Here is a 16,409-nt window from a genome sequence, read left to right as displayed (position 1 = left end):
TATGCCACAATCTGTGTATCCATTTATCTGTCGGTGGACCCTGGGGCTGTTTCCACCTTTTGGCTCTTGTGAGCACTGCTGCTATTAACACGCATGGACATGTACTTGTTCGAATGCCTGTTTAATTCTTTTAGAAGTTCATTGGTTATAAATTTTTAAACAGGAGAGAGTAATCTTCCTTGTTTTTTATATTCATTTCTACCTCACTGGATCCTCTGGGAAGTAGCAGTCCTCAAATAACACTGCATTCCCTGAAATGAAAGAGTTTCTAACTAGAGTGTGAGGCGAGGAGAATTAGTCTACTCTGACGGGTTTATCTAGTTCAGGTTCTAAACAACAGCATGAGTCCTCCTGTTAGCAGGGTTTTTTCCTTAAATATTTTTTAATAAGATTTTTTTAATTGATTTCAGAGAGGAAGGGAGAGGGAGAAAGGGATAGAAAGATCAATGATGAGAATCATTGATGGCTGCCTCCTGCACACCCCCTACTGTGCCCGGACCAGGAATGGAGCCATGACCTCCTGGTTCGTAGGTGGATACTTAACCATCCAGCTGTTTTTAGCAGGTTTTACACAGCAACACAGCTTTTAGAAACTTGGTTTAATAACGGTGATTTCCTCATCTCTGAGTTTTTCCCCTCTAATGCTATGTCTTGGGTCAGAAAGGAATCTGGGCCTTACTGAACTGTACATCACTGATCTTTAGGTGTAGTTCTGTCTTCGGGTATTTAAAGAAAACTAAAATACGTATTCCTATTTCCATCATCCACTGAAGTGATCTCAAAAGTAAATCAAACAGAATTGACTGCCAAAGGTTCAACTTTTGCATCTTTAATGAAATTTTAAGATGCTATCATTACTGGTATAACAGGAAAGCTAGACTGGGTCTGCATAGTGGAGGATAAGAAAAATATGAGAAATTTAAAAGAATGAGCTCTCTGCTGTGAACTGGGTAGATTTTACCAAAATGTCTCTGAAATATCACTTAAAATTGCATACAGCACTTTCTTCTCCAAGGGAGTCTTTAAATGATGCATAAGCTATACAATTATCACTTCATCTACTAATGAACTGTAGCTTTATTTCTAATTGATGATTAACATGACATAATTCTCATCTGGCTATTTGGTCAAAAACATCTCAGGAAGCACAAGAAACCCTCATTTGCTAAGGTTGAGCTCTTGATAGATTTAAAATATCAATTAGTCAGCAATTAATTATTGATGACCAATATTATGTGCTAGGAATTACAGGGCTTAGAGAGAGAGCCGATTAAAAATGTTAGGCTTGATCCACCCTCTACCTGATTAGAAATGAAGGGTTTGGGGAGAAATAAGATGGTGCTGACTGAAGGGGCTTGGAAACTGGAAAGAGGATATCAGGCTGGGAAAACCTGGAGAGAGACTTAGAATTGGAACAAGGTACTGAGAATAGCCATGGGGAGAGGGGAGTTCCCTAGAGCTGGAGCTGTTAAAGGAGAGAGATTAGAGAGCCCCCTCTTGCAAGTTTTATAAAAGCTATTCATTTAGCCATTAAAGTCAAAATTGGATGTCCCCTAGGATCTCATCCAACTCAAAGGTTTGAGATTGGTTTTATTTTAGGTCAATTTGAGGCAGAGAGAGAAATGCAAAATAGAAATATTTGAGTTGTGGGACTGACCTTGGGATATGAATGGTGAAACCATAGAAGTGGGTCTGAGGGGAACAGAAGGCAGAAGGCTGTGTTTGGGGAAATGTTCTCATTGGGAGGCTGGTTAAAGCAAAGGTGCTGTTTATTTTATTCTGGTCTGTGAATGATGGTTTATGTTAGCACCTGCCCAGTTTTGAAAGTTCTTTATATCTAACACGTCCTTGACTTTGTCATCTAGTGTGTAGCCCTGTGGTGGAATTTACCTGGGGATCTGTACAGAGAGGTTAGCTAAAACCTATACAGGATTACTTTGCTTAGACAACCTGAGACATTTAGATATGCAATTAGATTAAATAAATCCATAATATTCTTAGACTTCTTTTTTTCCCCCAAAAAAATATTTTATTGATTTTAGAGAGGAAGGGAGATGGAGAAAGAGATAGAAACATCAATGATGAGAGAATCATTGGCCGACTGCCTCCTGCACATCCCCTACTGGGGATCGAGCCCCCAACCTAGGCATGTGCCCCTGACCAGAATCGAACCCAGGACCCTTCACTCTGCAGGCCAACGCTCAATCTACTGAGCCAAACCAGCTAGGGCTATGCTTAGACTTCTTCACAAAAAAATAAAATCTCTTTTCTAGTAGAAGTTATTGTTACCCATTAATCATGCTATTTCTTCCCACTGTGAAATATATTTTAATTGAGCAAATTAGCCACACTGCTTTATGGCAGTTTTTTTAAATATGACAATTCCAAGTAGAACCCACAATCACTAAATTACTCAAGATAAAATTGAACAGATGGAACAAAAGAAAAACAGAAATTTCTGTATGGCTTTCTTAGCAACATTAACTTACCTATTACTGCCCTGCAAAAAAAATAAAATAAAATTCAAACTCTAATGAAGTAAGACTGTTTGATGGCTTGTGCAAAACGTCTTATACTGAGCTAAGGAGAAATATTGGTCAAGATACTGTGGCAAGGACCATTAAGCAGGAGTCCATCAATATGCGTACGGTGAAATGTGTACAATGGAACACCAAGTAGTTAAGAGTTGTATAGTCAGTATTTAACTGAGTCATGGGCCAAGGCGACAGTCCAAGGGTAACTGAAGATGTTTTGAGATTAAAATCCAGGAAAATGAAAGTCTTCTTCGCAGGGCAAAGAACCTGCTAGGACACCTTTCCTAGGGCTTCACCCGATTTAAGTGTTTCCTCCTCCTCCCTTCCATTGAAGCCAAACGTAAGAGAGGAGGACAATATCTCTAACCATCAAAACCTGGCAGCTCAGGAGGCCCCTGGTAGAATACAGAGCTAAAGGTGCCGTGGCCCAGCATGAGCCCAGAGACCTTGTTTCCTGTGTACGTGGAAGGAAGCCACAAGCATGCATGGACCCACGCGGCCCAGATCGGAAGTCAGCAAGCAAGGGCCTTCAAGAAATTACCTGGTTTTGTTTCCTTCAATCGTGAGACTAGACTCTGTAATATAAGTAGTGTTTTCCACTCAGAATGGTCAGGAATGAAGTCCTGTGACAGAGGCATTACGTTAGAGCAGTACCACCTACTCACGGGCTGCAGACTATCACTGGACTGGACAGTACAGAAATTGAGCATAACCATAAATATTTAGAGCAATTTGACAGAGTAACTGTATAGCTGGTGAATAGAATATACATAATATTATAATATAAATTAGGCCTTGTATTTTGTATGACTTTGTTTCATTTCATTGTTATTATATTTTGCAAAATTATTAGTCTGCATAGATTGAAAATGAGAAAACAAACTGAGGCTTCACAAGTCAGCTTGAAAAGCAGTGTATTTGAGTACCCATCATCTTAGTCAAAAATTACCTTCTACGTTAAGATTACAGTGGGACAATCAACTAATCATGCATTGAGATTTTAATTTTCAAAGATCAAAAACTCGGCACCAGTCTTTCCAGGTAACATTCAATGAAGTGCAATTTGTCCTTTCCTGACATCCATTGAAAGACAACTGGCTAACGCTAGTTGGCTATGTTGATTGGACCCTAACCAAATAAATAAAATATGCCTCATTTTAAAAGAATGGAAGAAATCATTGGATTATCACAAACCCACTCCCACGCTCAGATAAGCAGGCCTGATAATGGTGATGGTAAGGTTACCTTTGTATATTAAAGGCCATTATTAAGGTAAACACCATTTACCTGGGATTTAAACAACCAGCAAGCTTAAAAAACTGGAATTTTATGTATTTTTCTTTCATCTTTTATGATAAAGCCACAAATGGCAAGTTAAAAGTTAATATGCGGGATTTATTTTTAAAGCAACTGCTGCATTTAGAGCTTAATCTTCTAAACCTGCTGCTCATTTTAACCCTCAGCCACTGAAAGTCACAAAATGTCTTGAATCACAGCCTAGTTTCAGCACTGATTATAGTTTCCCGTATTCTAACTTTGAAAATCAGTAACCTGTTTTAATATATGTGATAACATTTTTTAGCAGAATATTTAATTTCTTATGACCTCAGGTAAGAAATCTTGGTCCTCTACGTTTTGACATCAATTATATGTTGATGGGTGGAATCACTCGATGTTTTCTGCCATTCAAGGACTCCAAACAGCCCGTTCCTCCGCCATTTTGAAATTCATGCTAACTGAAGTCACCCTCCTCGGTGTTAGGCCGTTGTTCTGGCCCATGGAAGCCACTGACTGGCTCTCCCTCGACGCAAAGAGAGCCTTCCCCGTGGAGAGAGTGAAGGAAGCACCTCAGTACCCTCAGCTGGAGGAAGGGCTGCTGACAAACGCAGCCCTTTTGCTTTCCATGGTCCTCATCCACATCTCTCTACAGCGGCACTGTCCAATACAGTACCACCACCCACATGTGGCCATTTAGATTGAAGTGTAATTAAAATAAAACTAAAAGTTGAGTTCCTCAATCACACTGCTCCATTTAAGTGCCTGCATTGCACAGCTCAGATAACAGAACATTTCATCATTGCAGGAAGTTCCATTCAACGGCGCAACTCTAATCTTCAGCGCTGACCTGAGCCTGGGATTGCCTGAGAGCACCCGGGGTTCTGCGAGTTCCCTTAGTTTAAGTGTGAGGGGTTGTCCACAGTTGCTGACGACCTGGACTCTTTCACCTGAATGGATACTCACAGACCACCTCAGACTCTGAAGTTCCCCAGAATCTTTCTGCCCAGAAGCTGCAGCTGAATGTACTGGATGGAGGGCCTTCACACGGGCTATTAGGAGCAACACCTTGGAGAAAACCTTTCTGCGGCCACAACTAGAACAGTGCGGGTGCTATACAGTCGTGTCCCTTTCTGAACGATAAACAGGCCCAAGGAAAACGAACAGACAGGCACCTAAGATGATCAAATACTCACAGAACCTTTAATGCACAGGCTTAAGGACGGATAAATGTATGCTAAGCTAAGGTCGCCAATAAGCTTCTAGAAAGACTAGACTTCAAGGAAGATTATTTAGGCAAACGATATAAGATGGTATTCAATTAAATGCTTAATTACATAGCATCCATGAAGAAGGCTATAGGAATTCTGGAAATAAGAGTAACAAGGGGTAAATAGGAAAGGTAGGCCTTACGCTGATGCTTGAAAAAACAAGTGAGGTTTGATGAAGTGGAGGAGAGAGGAAAGGACTTCTAAGTCCTCAGAAGTGAAGGCAAGGATACAGTCGTGAATATATCGTATCCACATAACGTTTTAACACAGTCAGATGATAATGTCAACGTAATAGCGCCTCTACCGAACACTCTGAGAAACATAAACCCAACTAGTTTTGCCAAATATGAGCTTTAACAGTGGTTCTCAACCTTCGCTCCCTTTAAATACAGTTCCTCATGTTGTGACCCAACCATAAAATTATTTTCGTTGCTACTTCATAACCGTAATGTTGCTACTGTTATGAATCGTAATGTAAATATCTGATATGCAGGATGGTCTTAGGCGAACCCTGTGAAAGGGTCGTTCGACCGCCAAAGGGGTCTTGATCCACAGGTTGAGAACCGCTGCTTTAGAAGGCTAGAGGTGGAAGAAGCCTGGGCCACGTCAAAATGAGACTAGTCAGCAAACACAAGCCAAGGAAATCTCTCGGGCTTCACAATACCTTGATCCCAATGTTGGACCCTGATGGGCTCCTCGCCCCCAGCAGATTCTGCAGGTCACACTCCCCCGTGCTCCCACTTAGGGGACTTACCAACCTAGTGCCAGGCAGGACTGTGCCCTCTCTCTTCACTTCTTCTGTGCACACAAGCCTCAGTCTACAGACACCTCCCACTTTAATCCTGCAATCAGCGGTCCAACCCTCGACTGGAGTTCACACATGGTAATCACCTGGGGAGCGTGCCCGGTCCCACCTGCAGAGGCCTGATTCAATTGGTCTGGGGTGTACCCTGAGCATCGGGATGTTTCCAAGCTTCTCAGGAGATACTGATGAGCAGCTAAGGCTGAGAATTATTGGTTTCCTTCCTGCCAGAGATAACTCACACCAACCAGTCCCACCCTACAGCTTGGCTCAGATGGAACAATTTGCCCCAAAACGTAGGAAAGAATTTTAATTAGCTTGGTAACAGCAGAACTGAAATTAGATTCCAGGTTTCCTGACTTCCATATGCACCATTCTGCCTCATGACCAAGATACTTAAAGTTTTCATATCAACTTGATAGCCAACGTGTGACCAGGAAAACAGGGAAGCCTCCAAAGATCCCCATGAAGGTTCCTTTATAATAGTCCTTGTTCTGTCCAGGTTCTTTCATTCGTATCATTCACTGTGCTTTTCGAGACACTTGCTCTCGCTCTCAATGGCAGACTGTGAACGACACCCTTGCTTGGGTTCTGCTCCTCTGACGCTGGTTATCGATTTCCAGTTACTGGGGAAGAGGCTTAAATTAGAGTCAGAAGCAAGCAAATGGGACTGGACGGTGTTTACTTCTCACAGCCTTTTTAAAAATAAGTCCGGAAAAATACATGAATGTGTGAGAGGTGTTGAGGGTGGGGACACAGGGAAGGTAGCATTCTTTTAGTACAAATTGCACATGTCATCTGTGCAACTCTGTAATGCAAAAGAAAAAGAGGACCCTTTTAAATAGGACTCAGATCCCCATTGCTTTTTGTCCGCATTTTCATATGTAATTTAGTTCTACATAAAGCTTAACTATTACTCCCAAGGCAGAGATACCCTCCCAGTTGGCTATATTATTCTCAGGAAAGTAGCAGGATACGTTGAACAGCATTCGTTGCACCAAACCATTAACGGAGATGTTATGTTTTTATTAGAACAATAACAGTAATAAATACAGTCTCATTTTAAAAATTATTTAATGTACCCACATGCTTGCTTCCATGATCAAATGCTCTCCTGTTTGAAAATAAGAAGCCACAGGAAGAACTGAAGCATCAGGGAGAACAAGATGGACATGAAAGTAGTTTATGAGACTGAATCCAAGCAGCAGGAGCCCCTTCCCCCAAGAGAAGCAGCCCGATGATGATGACGATGATGAAGATGATAATGATGAAGGCACCAAGCCCAAAACGAGAATTTTATGTATTTTTCTTTCATCTTTTATGATAATCCTGAACAGCTCTAAACGTACTTTTATGCACATTATTTTACTTTATCTTCACAGCAAACTTGCTGTGGCTTTCCAGATAAGAACACTGAGCCTACAGAGAATTAAAGCGGCTCGCCCAAAACCACACAGCTAGCGTGAGGGGCTTCCATGACACAAAGGAAATATTGTCTTCCCATTCCCAGGCTTTTCATCACTTCTTTCACTTTGTAATGACCTGGGTGATGTAAAGTTAATGGAGCTTCAGTTGACTTCTCTTAATCCTCAGCAGTCTTGTTACTTTTCCATTATTTTTTAGTTACCAGATTTTTATTTTTTGACAAGAGAATATCAAAGAAGGCAAAAACACAGTATTTTGTCCCATGTCTCACATAGAATTTAGAAGACCAGCCAACAGATTTGCTAGGAAATCACTACCAAAATAAAGCTGGAACCATAACCATCACCCAGGGATGTAGCCAATCAGACGGTGCCCTGAGCCGGAAGAAGACAGGCAGCTGCCGCAGCCTCTAAAATACAACTACAGCAAGTCTGCAAATGCAATTACCTGAGCATGAAATCCTTCCCAATTATGCCTCTGATGCTCATGCTGTTCCACCTGGTCTGTCTGATTTCCCTCCAATAGTATCAGTTTCTCGAGGGCAACGAAACAATTCCTCCTAACCCCTGCACTTGCTAGTGTTTATATCATCACCACCATTTATTACCTGCCCTTGATAGTCCCTTCAACAGATCTTTCCCTATAAAACTGATAGGAAAGGGAAGAGAAATTTCTTTGCTTTAGTGTGTATCACGCCCCACATGCCTAGGGATGGCCTTTTCTCAACCCCAGAACATTCTTATAATGATACTTTCCCAACTATATAATACCCTGATTGCCCATGGGAAAGAGTTAAATAATGTAAAAAAAAGATGAGAGAACTTGGCTCAGCTCTCAAGAGTCTTCTGGTGTGAACCTTTGACCTAGGAAATAGGATGCTTTGGCACTTACTTGCCAGACAAGGGAACAGCCAGCCTTCCGGGAAGGAAACTTTTGGTAGATGGCCTCCTTCCACAGGGAACTCTCCCCACAGCAACACTGGAGTGGACACTTCATTATAAAGACAGAGATTCTGCTAGGGAGAAGTTACTACATATTACTTGAGATTATTGCCTAGTCAGCATTGGATCCAGAAAAGGAGCACAAGGAAAGGTGTTCTTTTGCAGAATAAGGTAACAAAAGTGGCATTTAAATCAGGGTCAGCAAACATGATCCATGGGGCAGATCTTGCCCACTACATATTTTTGTAAATAAAGTTTTATTGGAATACAGCCACATCCCTTTGTTGACATATTATCTTTGGCCGCCAACTCTACGATGGCAGGGGTAAATTGTTGTATAAGAGGCAATATGGCCCACAAAGTCTAAAATATTAACTATTTTGCCGAAACCGGTTTGGCTCAGTGGATAGAGCGTCGGCCTGCGGACTGAAAGGTCCCAGGTTCGATTCCGGTGAAGGGCATGTACCTGGGTTTCGGGCACATCCCCAGTAGGAGATGTGCAGGAGGCAGCTGATCGATGTTTCTCTCTCATCGATGTTTCTGACTCTCTATCTCTCTCCCTTCCTCTCTGTAAAAAATCAATAAAATATATTTAAAAAAATAAATAAATAAAATAAAATATTAACTATTTGAAAATAAAGAATAAATAAATAAATAAAACATTACCTATTTAGTCCTTCACAGTAAAAAATAGTGGCTAATCCCTGATCTAGACAGTCCACATGCTCACCAGGAAATTTTATTGTCAATCATTGCAGATCTTAACTCAAGTAAATGTCTAGGTTTCTTTCTATTGATGTATCCAGACAGGAACAATTTTCTGTGGGCAAGCAGAACACACCGGGAGGGGCTGAGACCTGGACAGAGACATAATCCATTGCTGTAGTGCTCACCTGCAGGACAGAAAAATAGAAGTATAGTTCAGGAATGATTCCAACTATATGACACTCTGAAAAAGATAAAATGATAGAGACAGTAAAAAAGGTCAGTGGTTGCCAGGGGCTGGGGGGTAGACAGTGATGAATAGGCAGGGCAGAGAGGATTTTTAGGGCAGTGAAGCCATTCTGTATGAGAATATAATCATGGGTACTTGTCTATACATTTGTCAAAACCCATAGAATGTACAACACCAGAGGGAACCCTAATGTAAACTATGGAGTTTAGGGAGTTTGGTTGATGTGTCAACATAGGTTCATTGATTTTACAACTGTGACCCTCTGATCACGTTGCCTATGAGTGAACGAGGAATGCATGTCTAAAGGAAAAACTGAAGTATCATTACCAGAATGGAGGCAAGGATGCAAAAACAAAGAAATTCCACTATACTAAGGTAGCAAGGGCTTTTTAAATTCCCTCCTGCGCTCCATGTCAGGGTCCGGGGAGAAGATATGAAGATTCTAAGACACCAGGCAAGTCATTACAAAGATCCTGTCATTTATAGTGAAGTATGAACAACTGAGACTCCTCATAAATATTGAGGATAGTTGGGGGTGGACAGCCCTGTCTCAGTGGGAATTTCCACATGATCAGGTGAAAGTGAACCTATGGAACTGGTGAGCATCATTAAAATGCTTCACATTTTAAGAAGGATATAAGCGGAACATTAGTATATAACAATTCTTTGGCCTGAAACCAAGTCTAGCAACGTACATTAAGAAGATTAATTAGTTAATGTTTATAAAGTACTGTGCAGATATGCCCTTTCAAAATGCTAAGTATTCTAAAAACTACATTATAGCATTTTACTAAATGCAAAAGATCTAATGTTCATCATTTCTTTGGTACAGGTTGGCAAAGATTCTTTTGGCAATGATTACATAGAAAACTTTAAACAGAATGATATTTCTACAGGTAAAATTTCATCTTTTTTAACATTGGTTTTTATAACTTTCTTCTGTAATCTGATTACAAGAAAAGCTGAATATAGAATAGAATTATTAGATCCTCCCCTGGTGGCCAGGGAATTTTTACGCATAGCTTTGTCTAGCCTTGCTTAAATAGCCTGTGGTTAATTCTTTCATGTACATTCCTCCAGACAATAGGTTACAAACCTTCAATTCATAGAAATGTTTCAAAAGCAGGTGACAAGAGAAAATAGGTGCTACATTCACAAAAGATATTTTAAGAAAAATCATTAAGTATCATAGCTGGAAATGACCTCAGAAACCATTGAGATCTGATACTATCTATAATAATAAAAGCATAAGATGCTAATTAGACCAGACATCCTTCCGGATGACCTTCCTGACGAAGAAGCCGGGTCCCGGGTGCCAGAGGGAAGCCGATGCAGGCAGCTGGGGGAAGGAAGGACTACTCTTGCATGAATTTCATGCATTGGGCCTCTAGTTATTTCATAAGAGAGAACACCGAAGGCCAGAGAGGTTATGACTTTGTCCAAGAGCACAGCTAGTTGGAGCTACAGCCAGGACCAGAATGCGGGTCTTTGGCCCCAGTTCAAGGCTCTTTGCTGCTGCCGAAGGCTGCCTGGTCAACATCACCATTTACATGCCAGACCATAATTCTTGATGAGATAGATGCAAAGCTTATGAGAATGAAGAAAAACAAACAGGTTGATTTTATAGGTTTGACCTTTAGTCTTTCACTCAAGTTTGTCATTTCTTTCACTGAAGAAATATGGTAGTGCAGGGAAATGCATATGCATACAACTATGAATAATTTGGGGGAATTGGAAGCAGGGTGGTTTGTTAGATTGTTACTAATGTAAAGAAAAGGTGCAACTAAGTAGAAAGACTTGTGTTTTCCTTATTGTATAGGTGATGAGTATAAATTAGCACTAATTACTTATTTCTTTTTTATCATTCCAGATGGTTAAAAAGATTAAAAAGTTTTCTAAGGATTAGTGGTGCATTGAAATTGTTAAAATAAATTATCCAAGCCAGGCTGTGTATACGTGATTGTAATTTTTTTTCCTTTAGAATTTACATATCAAACTAAAGATGCTGCTACAGGAACTGCTTCTATAATTGTCAATAAAGAAGGTATGTGTTTTGCATATTGAAGTGTCGTTTCGTAAAACAGTGCATTTCCAGAACTAGAACAGAAGCATCAGTTTTTATCCTAATCTTATGGATCTCTTACCATACCCACCAGGCCTACAGCATGGTCTTTCCAGCCTAAATATAAATGTTTCCCTTACTTGTACATCCCAGGCTGCTCATTCAAATATAAAATTGTCCATCTAATACATATGAAGCATTATATAGTTGCCTCAAAATAATCTTTATATCCTGTAACACCCCATTTCCCTTCATGTGAACTCAGAATTGATATTTGTCTCTAAAAGCAGTTAAGTATTCATCTGTCATTTCAGTTACACCAGGTAAATAAATGTAAATAGATAGGTGCAAAAGAAAGTTGATGAATCATATTTATAGAATATTTACTGAGCAAATGGCAGCAACTAATTACTTCTAACATGTCGTTAGTGTTCAATTTTGTCTGCTCTTTAAACGGCAATCAAATCTCAAAAGTCTATATATACAACTGTGTCTGTCACAAGGCCTTCCAATAGTGAGACATTTGTCTTTGAAAAGAGTAACTTCCCTTTGCCCTCAAGTAAAGTTTTTATGATTTCTGCCAACTATTTTTAGTATAAAAACACTACCATACAATTTTAAAAATCAGAATTAATATTTAGAATGGCCAAGCATTTTATGGGGCACCTACGACAGAACCTAGAGCATTATGGGCAGTCAGCATGCACTGTGTTAGCTTAGGATTTGTCACAATATGTTTTTAACTTATATTGCAGTTTCACAAGATCATTTCTCACAGAAGACATAGTATTTTTACCTTTAGTGATCCCAAAGTTGCAGTGTCCCACTTAAAGACAGTCAATAAAAGTTTTCATTCTAACAATAGTCAGTGTTCATTACTGTAAGCTACCTCTTAAGTGATTATTGCTGCCAACAGCAGCTCATTCCCTGCCTTAAACCTCTTTTTTGTGTCCTAGGGATATCTTTGAGTTATGTTTCTTCCTTGTCTTGGTACAAAATACTGCATTTTTGTGCAAAAATATAATTTAATATTTTGTATCAAGTACCTATTATGTCTGTTTATAGAGTATGGTAATGCCCTTAAGAGTATAGGTGGTGCCCAGCTGGCATGGCGTGGCATAGTTGAGTGTCAACCTATGAACCAGGAAGTCATGGCTAAATTTCTGGTCGGGGCACATGCCCGAGTCACTGGCTTGATCCCCAGTTGGGGGCATGCAGCAGGCAGCTGATCAATGATTCTCTCTCATCATTGATGCTTCGATCTCTCTCCCTCTCCCTTCCTCTCTTAAATCAATAATAAAAAAAAAAATTTTTTTAAGAGTATAGGTGGTAGTAGAAGAGCTAATCCAAATACTCAGAGTGGCTTCTTTAAATGAGTGAGTAGCAAGGTCAAGCAGAGAATTCAGTTTTTATACTTTAAAGCGGAGGCATGGGTGAGCTAGCCACACGGCAGTGCCCCCCATAGAGTGGTGTCTTGGGCTTGTTGCTCATCAGCCACGGCCAGTCCAGAAATGCGGATTCAGGAGTCAGCAACACCGAAGCAGCAGCTGACTCTAGCAGAGAGTGAGGTCACTGAGGAGAAAGGGAAGGAGGTAAGCTGTCTTTCAGTGTGTGGGTACTTTGAATTTTTCCAGCACCGAGATTGGGTTTACGCTGAACCCATCCCCACTTTATTAAATCCTCCTTGTGGCCAACAAACACATCTGTGGTAAGATGATAGGCTAGCATGTGTTCTGTGTTCGGAGGTAATTTTAGGTCATGTCTGTACAAGAGCAGCACGAGCAGCCTGCGGCACCAAAAAGTACTCCTGCAATTCATCCCACTAGATCAACACTGTCCAATAGAAACACAATGCAAGCTACATGCGCAACTTTAAGTTTTCCATTAGCCACACTTTAAAAAGTAAACAGAAGCAGGTAAAATTCATCCTAATATATTCCCTTAACCCAATATATCCAAAACATTATCCTTTCAACATGAAATCAAAAAGTTCTTAAAAATTAATGAAATATTTTACCTTTTCTTTGTACTCAGTCAGCCCTTGAAATCTTCTGTGTGTTGTACAATTAAAGCGAATCTCAATTTGAACTAATGCATTTCAAGCGCTCAGTAGCCACATGTGGCTTGTGCTTCTTACTGTCATATCGGGCAGCACAGCTCTTGAGAGTTCACCTAACAGAAGAAATGTACCACCACACCTCCCGCATTTAGGTCCAAGTGATGGGTATACAGGGTAGGGCAAAAGTCGGTTTAAAGCTGATCGTATGCAAGATAATACAATACCTAATAAATAATAATACAAGAATAAACTCTGTGTTTCACATACTGACAACTCTAACCTACTTTGGCCCCGCCCTGTATAAGATTCCTGAGTCCTGCTGCTATTTGATCTGGTACAGACTAGACCAAATATCCTTCTCTCTACCTTAAGTTATTTAGTGCAATTTTTCATCTGCTAGATATTGCAGAATATGGTTTGACTTACAAAATCACTTTTCAGAATACTATAGGGTCCACCTCAAACTTTTCGCATACTACAGAGCATTAGTTTTTAGCATTAGGCAAGTTTCTTCCTGTTTATACTCATCATTATGACACTGTCATTTAGGATTAAGAATCTTTTGTTGTTGTTGTTGTTGTTGTTGTTGTTGCTGCTGCTGTTGTTGCTGTTGTTTATCCTCACCAGAGGATATTTTTCCATTGATTTTTAGAGAGAGTGGAAGGGAGGGGAAGAGACACGGAGAGAGAAACATTGATGTGAGAGAGACACATCCATTGGTTGCCTCCCACACACACCCTGACCAGGGCTGGGGATAGAGCCTGCAACCGAGGTACATGCCCTTGAACAGAATCGAACCTGGGACCCTTTAGTCCTCGGCCGATACTCTATCTACTGAGCCAAACTGGCTATGGCAGGATTAAGGGTCTTTACCACATACATTGTACCAGCCATTTCCCATAAAAGAAAATTTGATGTATGTTATATATCATTTCTCAGCTAATAGTCTTTGTATATAAGAATACTGATAAAGGAAGTCATTTTTAGATTTTGCTCAAAATGATCAGAATATGAATCATGTTACATAAATATTGTAAAATACATTAGGAATTTGAAAATTAACCTGAATGGCCTAGAAATGTTAAAATTAATACAACACTTTTCATGTAATGACTTTGTAAGAGTGACTGTAACATTGCAGAATATCACTGCTTGGCTTTCCTATATTTTAACATTATATTAATATAGAAATTCTTTATAGGCCAGAATATCATCGTGATAGTGGCTGGAGCAAATTTACTTTTGAATACTGAAGACCTGAGAGAAGCAGCCAATGCCATTAGCAGCGCCAAAGTAATGATCTGCCAGCTAGAAGTAACTCCAGCAATTTCTTTGGAAGCCCTAACAATGGCCCACAGCAGTGGAGGTAATTTTACCTGCTTGTCATTCTTTCTATAAAAGCTTTTATCTCTGTCTCAATTAAAGTTAACCTTTTAAGCAAAGCAATACTTTTCAGTAGTAAAATATTCTTTCTCCCATCTGTAAGAGTCACTGTCTTCTTCTAATTCTTGATAACATTAGAAAACCTTACAAATAGGGCAAAAGTAACATGAGTAACATTTCTGATATATCCCACAATATAAACCTTCAATCTAGTTAGCAGAAATAATACAGGTAGTAACTAGAATCTCTGAAGCAACTCACTGTCCAAGATACAGTCTAGGGAGTGGACCCGTTCCCATTCTGAGGAGCAGAGGTTAAGCTGCATGTCATGTGTAATCACTACCCAGGTACATTTTGATAAACTTCTCTGGAATTAAAGATTGGTTCTTCCTCCGTTTGTAAAACTTTACCATCTTTTCTATGAACAACAAAAGATTATTTATATGTAATATTTGCTATGTTGTCAACATCCTTTAAGCAGCTCTTTTGTTCTGTTTGACTTTTGATTTTGGAGATTTTTAAGAATGCAAAAGCAGGCAAAATTGTATAATGAAACCCATCACCCAGCTTCAACAATTATCAACCCTTGGCTAATCTTGGTTTATCTGCTCTCCTCCCAGACCTCCTCTCTCACCCCAGCAAATAACTGACTTTTAGAAATCCAGATAGTTTCCTCTGTTTGTTGCTTTTTTCTTATTGCTTTTCTCAATATCTCTTGTGAGCCTTGTGGTCTTTGCAGGATTATCTGATTTTGCTGAGCTTTGTCTGTTAAGTGCATATAAAAATACTCCCCCCAAATAAAAAATCTACACTAATAAAAGAGAAACATGGTAATTAGCGTACGACCGCTACCCTTTTCATTGGCTAATCAGTGAGTATATGCAAATTAACTGTCAGCCAAGATGGCGGCCGGCAGCCAGGCACTGAAGCGAGCATGAGGCTTGCTTGCTGTGGACTCCAACGTTCCCCGCCTCACTTGCCGGCCTCTCAGCTGCAACTCTAAGCAACTATGTACTATGTTGCAAATAAGAAGCTAAACAAAACCCCAGAAACCAGCCTCACTGAAAGCCAGCTGGACCGAAACTTTGTATCGATGTTTTCAGCAGCGAGGCCTCAGAGCTAAAGCTGGCCCAGAATAAAAAAAAGAAAAGAAAAGAAAACAAGGAGCAGTTGGAAGCTTTAGTCACTCGCCAGCCAGAAAACAGCCCTCAGCCCCTCACCCAGACTGGCCAGGCACCCCAGTGGGGACCCCCACCCTGATCCAGGACACCCTTCAGGGCAAACCAGCTGGCCCCTACCCATGCACCAGGCCTCTATTCTATAACGTAAAAGGATAATATGCCTCCCAGCACCGGGATCAGCGGAGCAGCGAGGCTCCCGGCACCGGGATCAGCGTGACAGGGGGCAGCGCCCAAACCCCCTGATCGCCCTGCGGCTCTATGTGTGACAGGGTGCGGGGCCACAACCTCCCTATCCACCCTGCTCTGTTCGTGACAGGGGAAGGCGCACCAACCCCCTGATCAGCCCTGCTCTGTGCCTGATAGGGGGGAGCTCCCCAATCCCCTGATTGCCCTGCGCTCTGTGTTTGACAGGGTGCAGCACACCAACCCCCTGATCGGCCCTGCTCTGTGTGTGACAGGTGCGCGCCCCACCCTCCCACCCCCCCACGGGCCTGCTCTGTGTGGGACAGGTAGAGCATGAC

General features: G+C 40.8%; 1 protein-coding gene across 4 annotated transcripts in view; it reads left to right on the top strand.

Moving 5' to 3' along the window:
• Positions 1 to 16,409, top strand: part of RBKS (ribokinase) — a 71,468-nt gene that overhangs the window by 19,150 nt on the left and 35,909 nt on the right. For all 4 annotated transcript variants that reach the window (XM_006099846.3, XM_014465305.2, XM_023763460.1 and 1 more), the window contains 3 exons: positions 10,036 to 10,099; positions 11,185 to 11,247; positions 14,526 to 14,690. In XM_006099846.3, coding sequence (XP_006099908.1) covers positions 10,036 to 10,099; positions 11,185 to 11,247; positions 14,526 to 14,690 — 292 coding nt within the window. The remainder of the gene's footprint in view (positions 1 to 10,035; positions 10,100 to 11,184; positions 11,248 to 14,525; positions 14,691 to 16,409) is intronic.

This window comes from Myotis lucifugus, unplaced genomic scaffold (genome assembly GCF_000147115.1).
Source record: "Myotis lucifugus unplaced genomic scaffold, Myoluc2.0 scaffold_285, whole genome shotgun sequence".
NCBI lineage: Eukaryota > Metazoa > Chordata > Mammalia > Chiroptera > Vespertilionidae > Myotis > Myotis lucifugus.
This window is presented reverse-complemented; position numbering and strand designations above follow the sequence as displayed.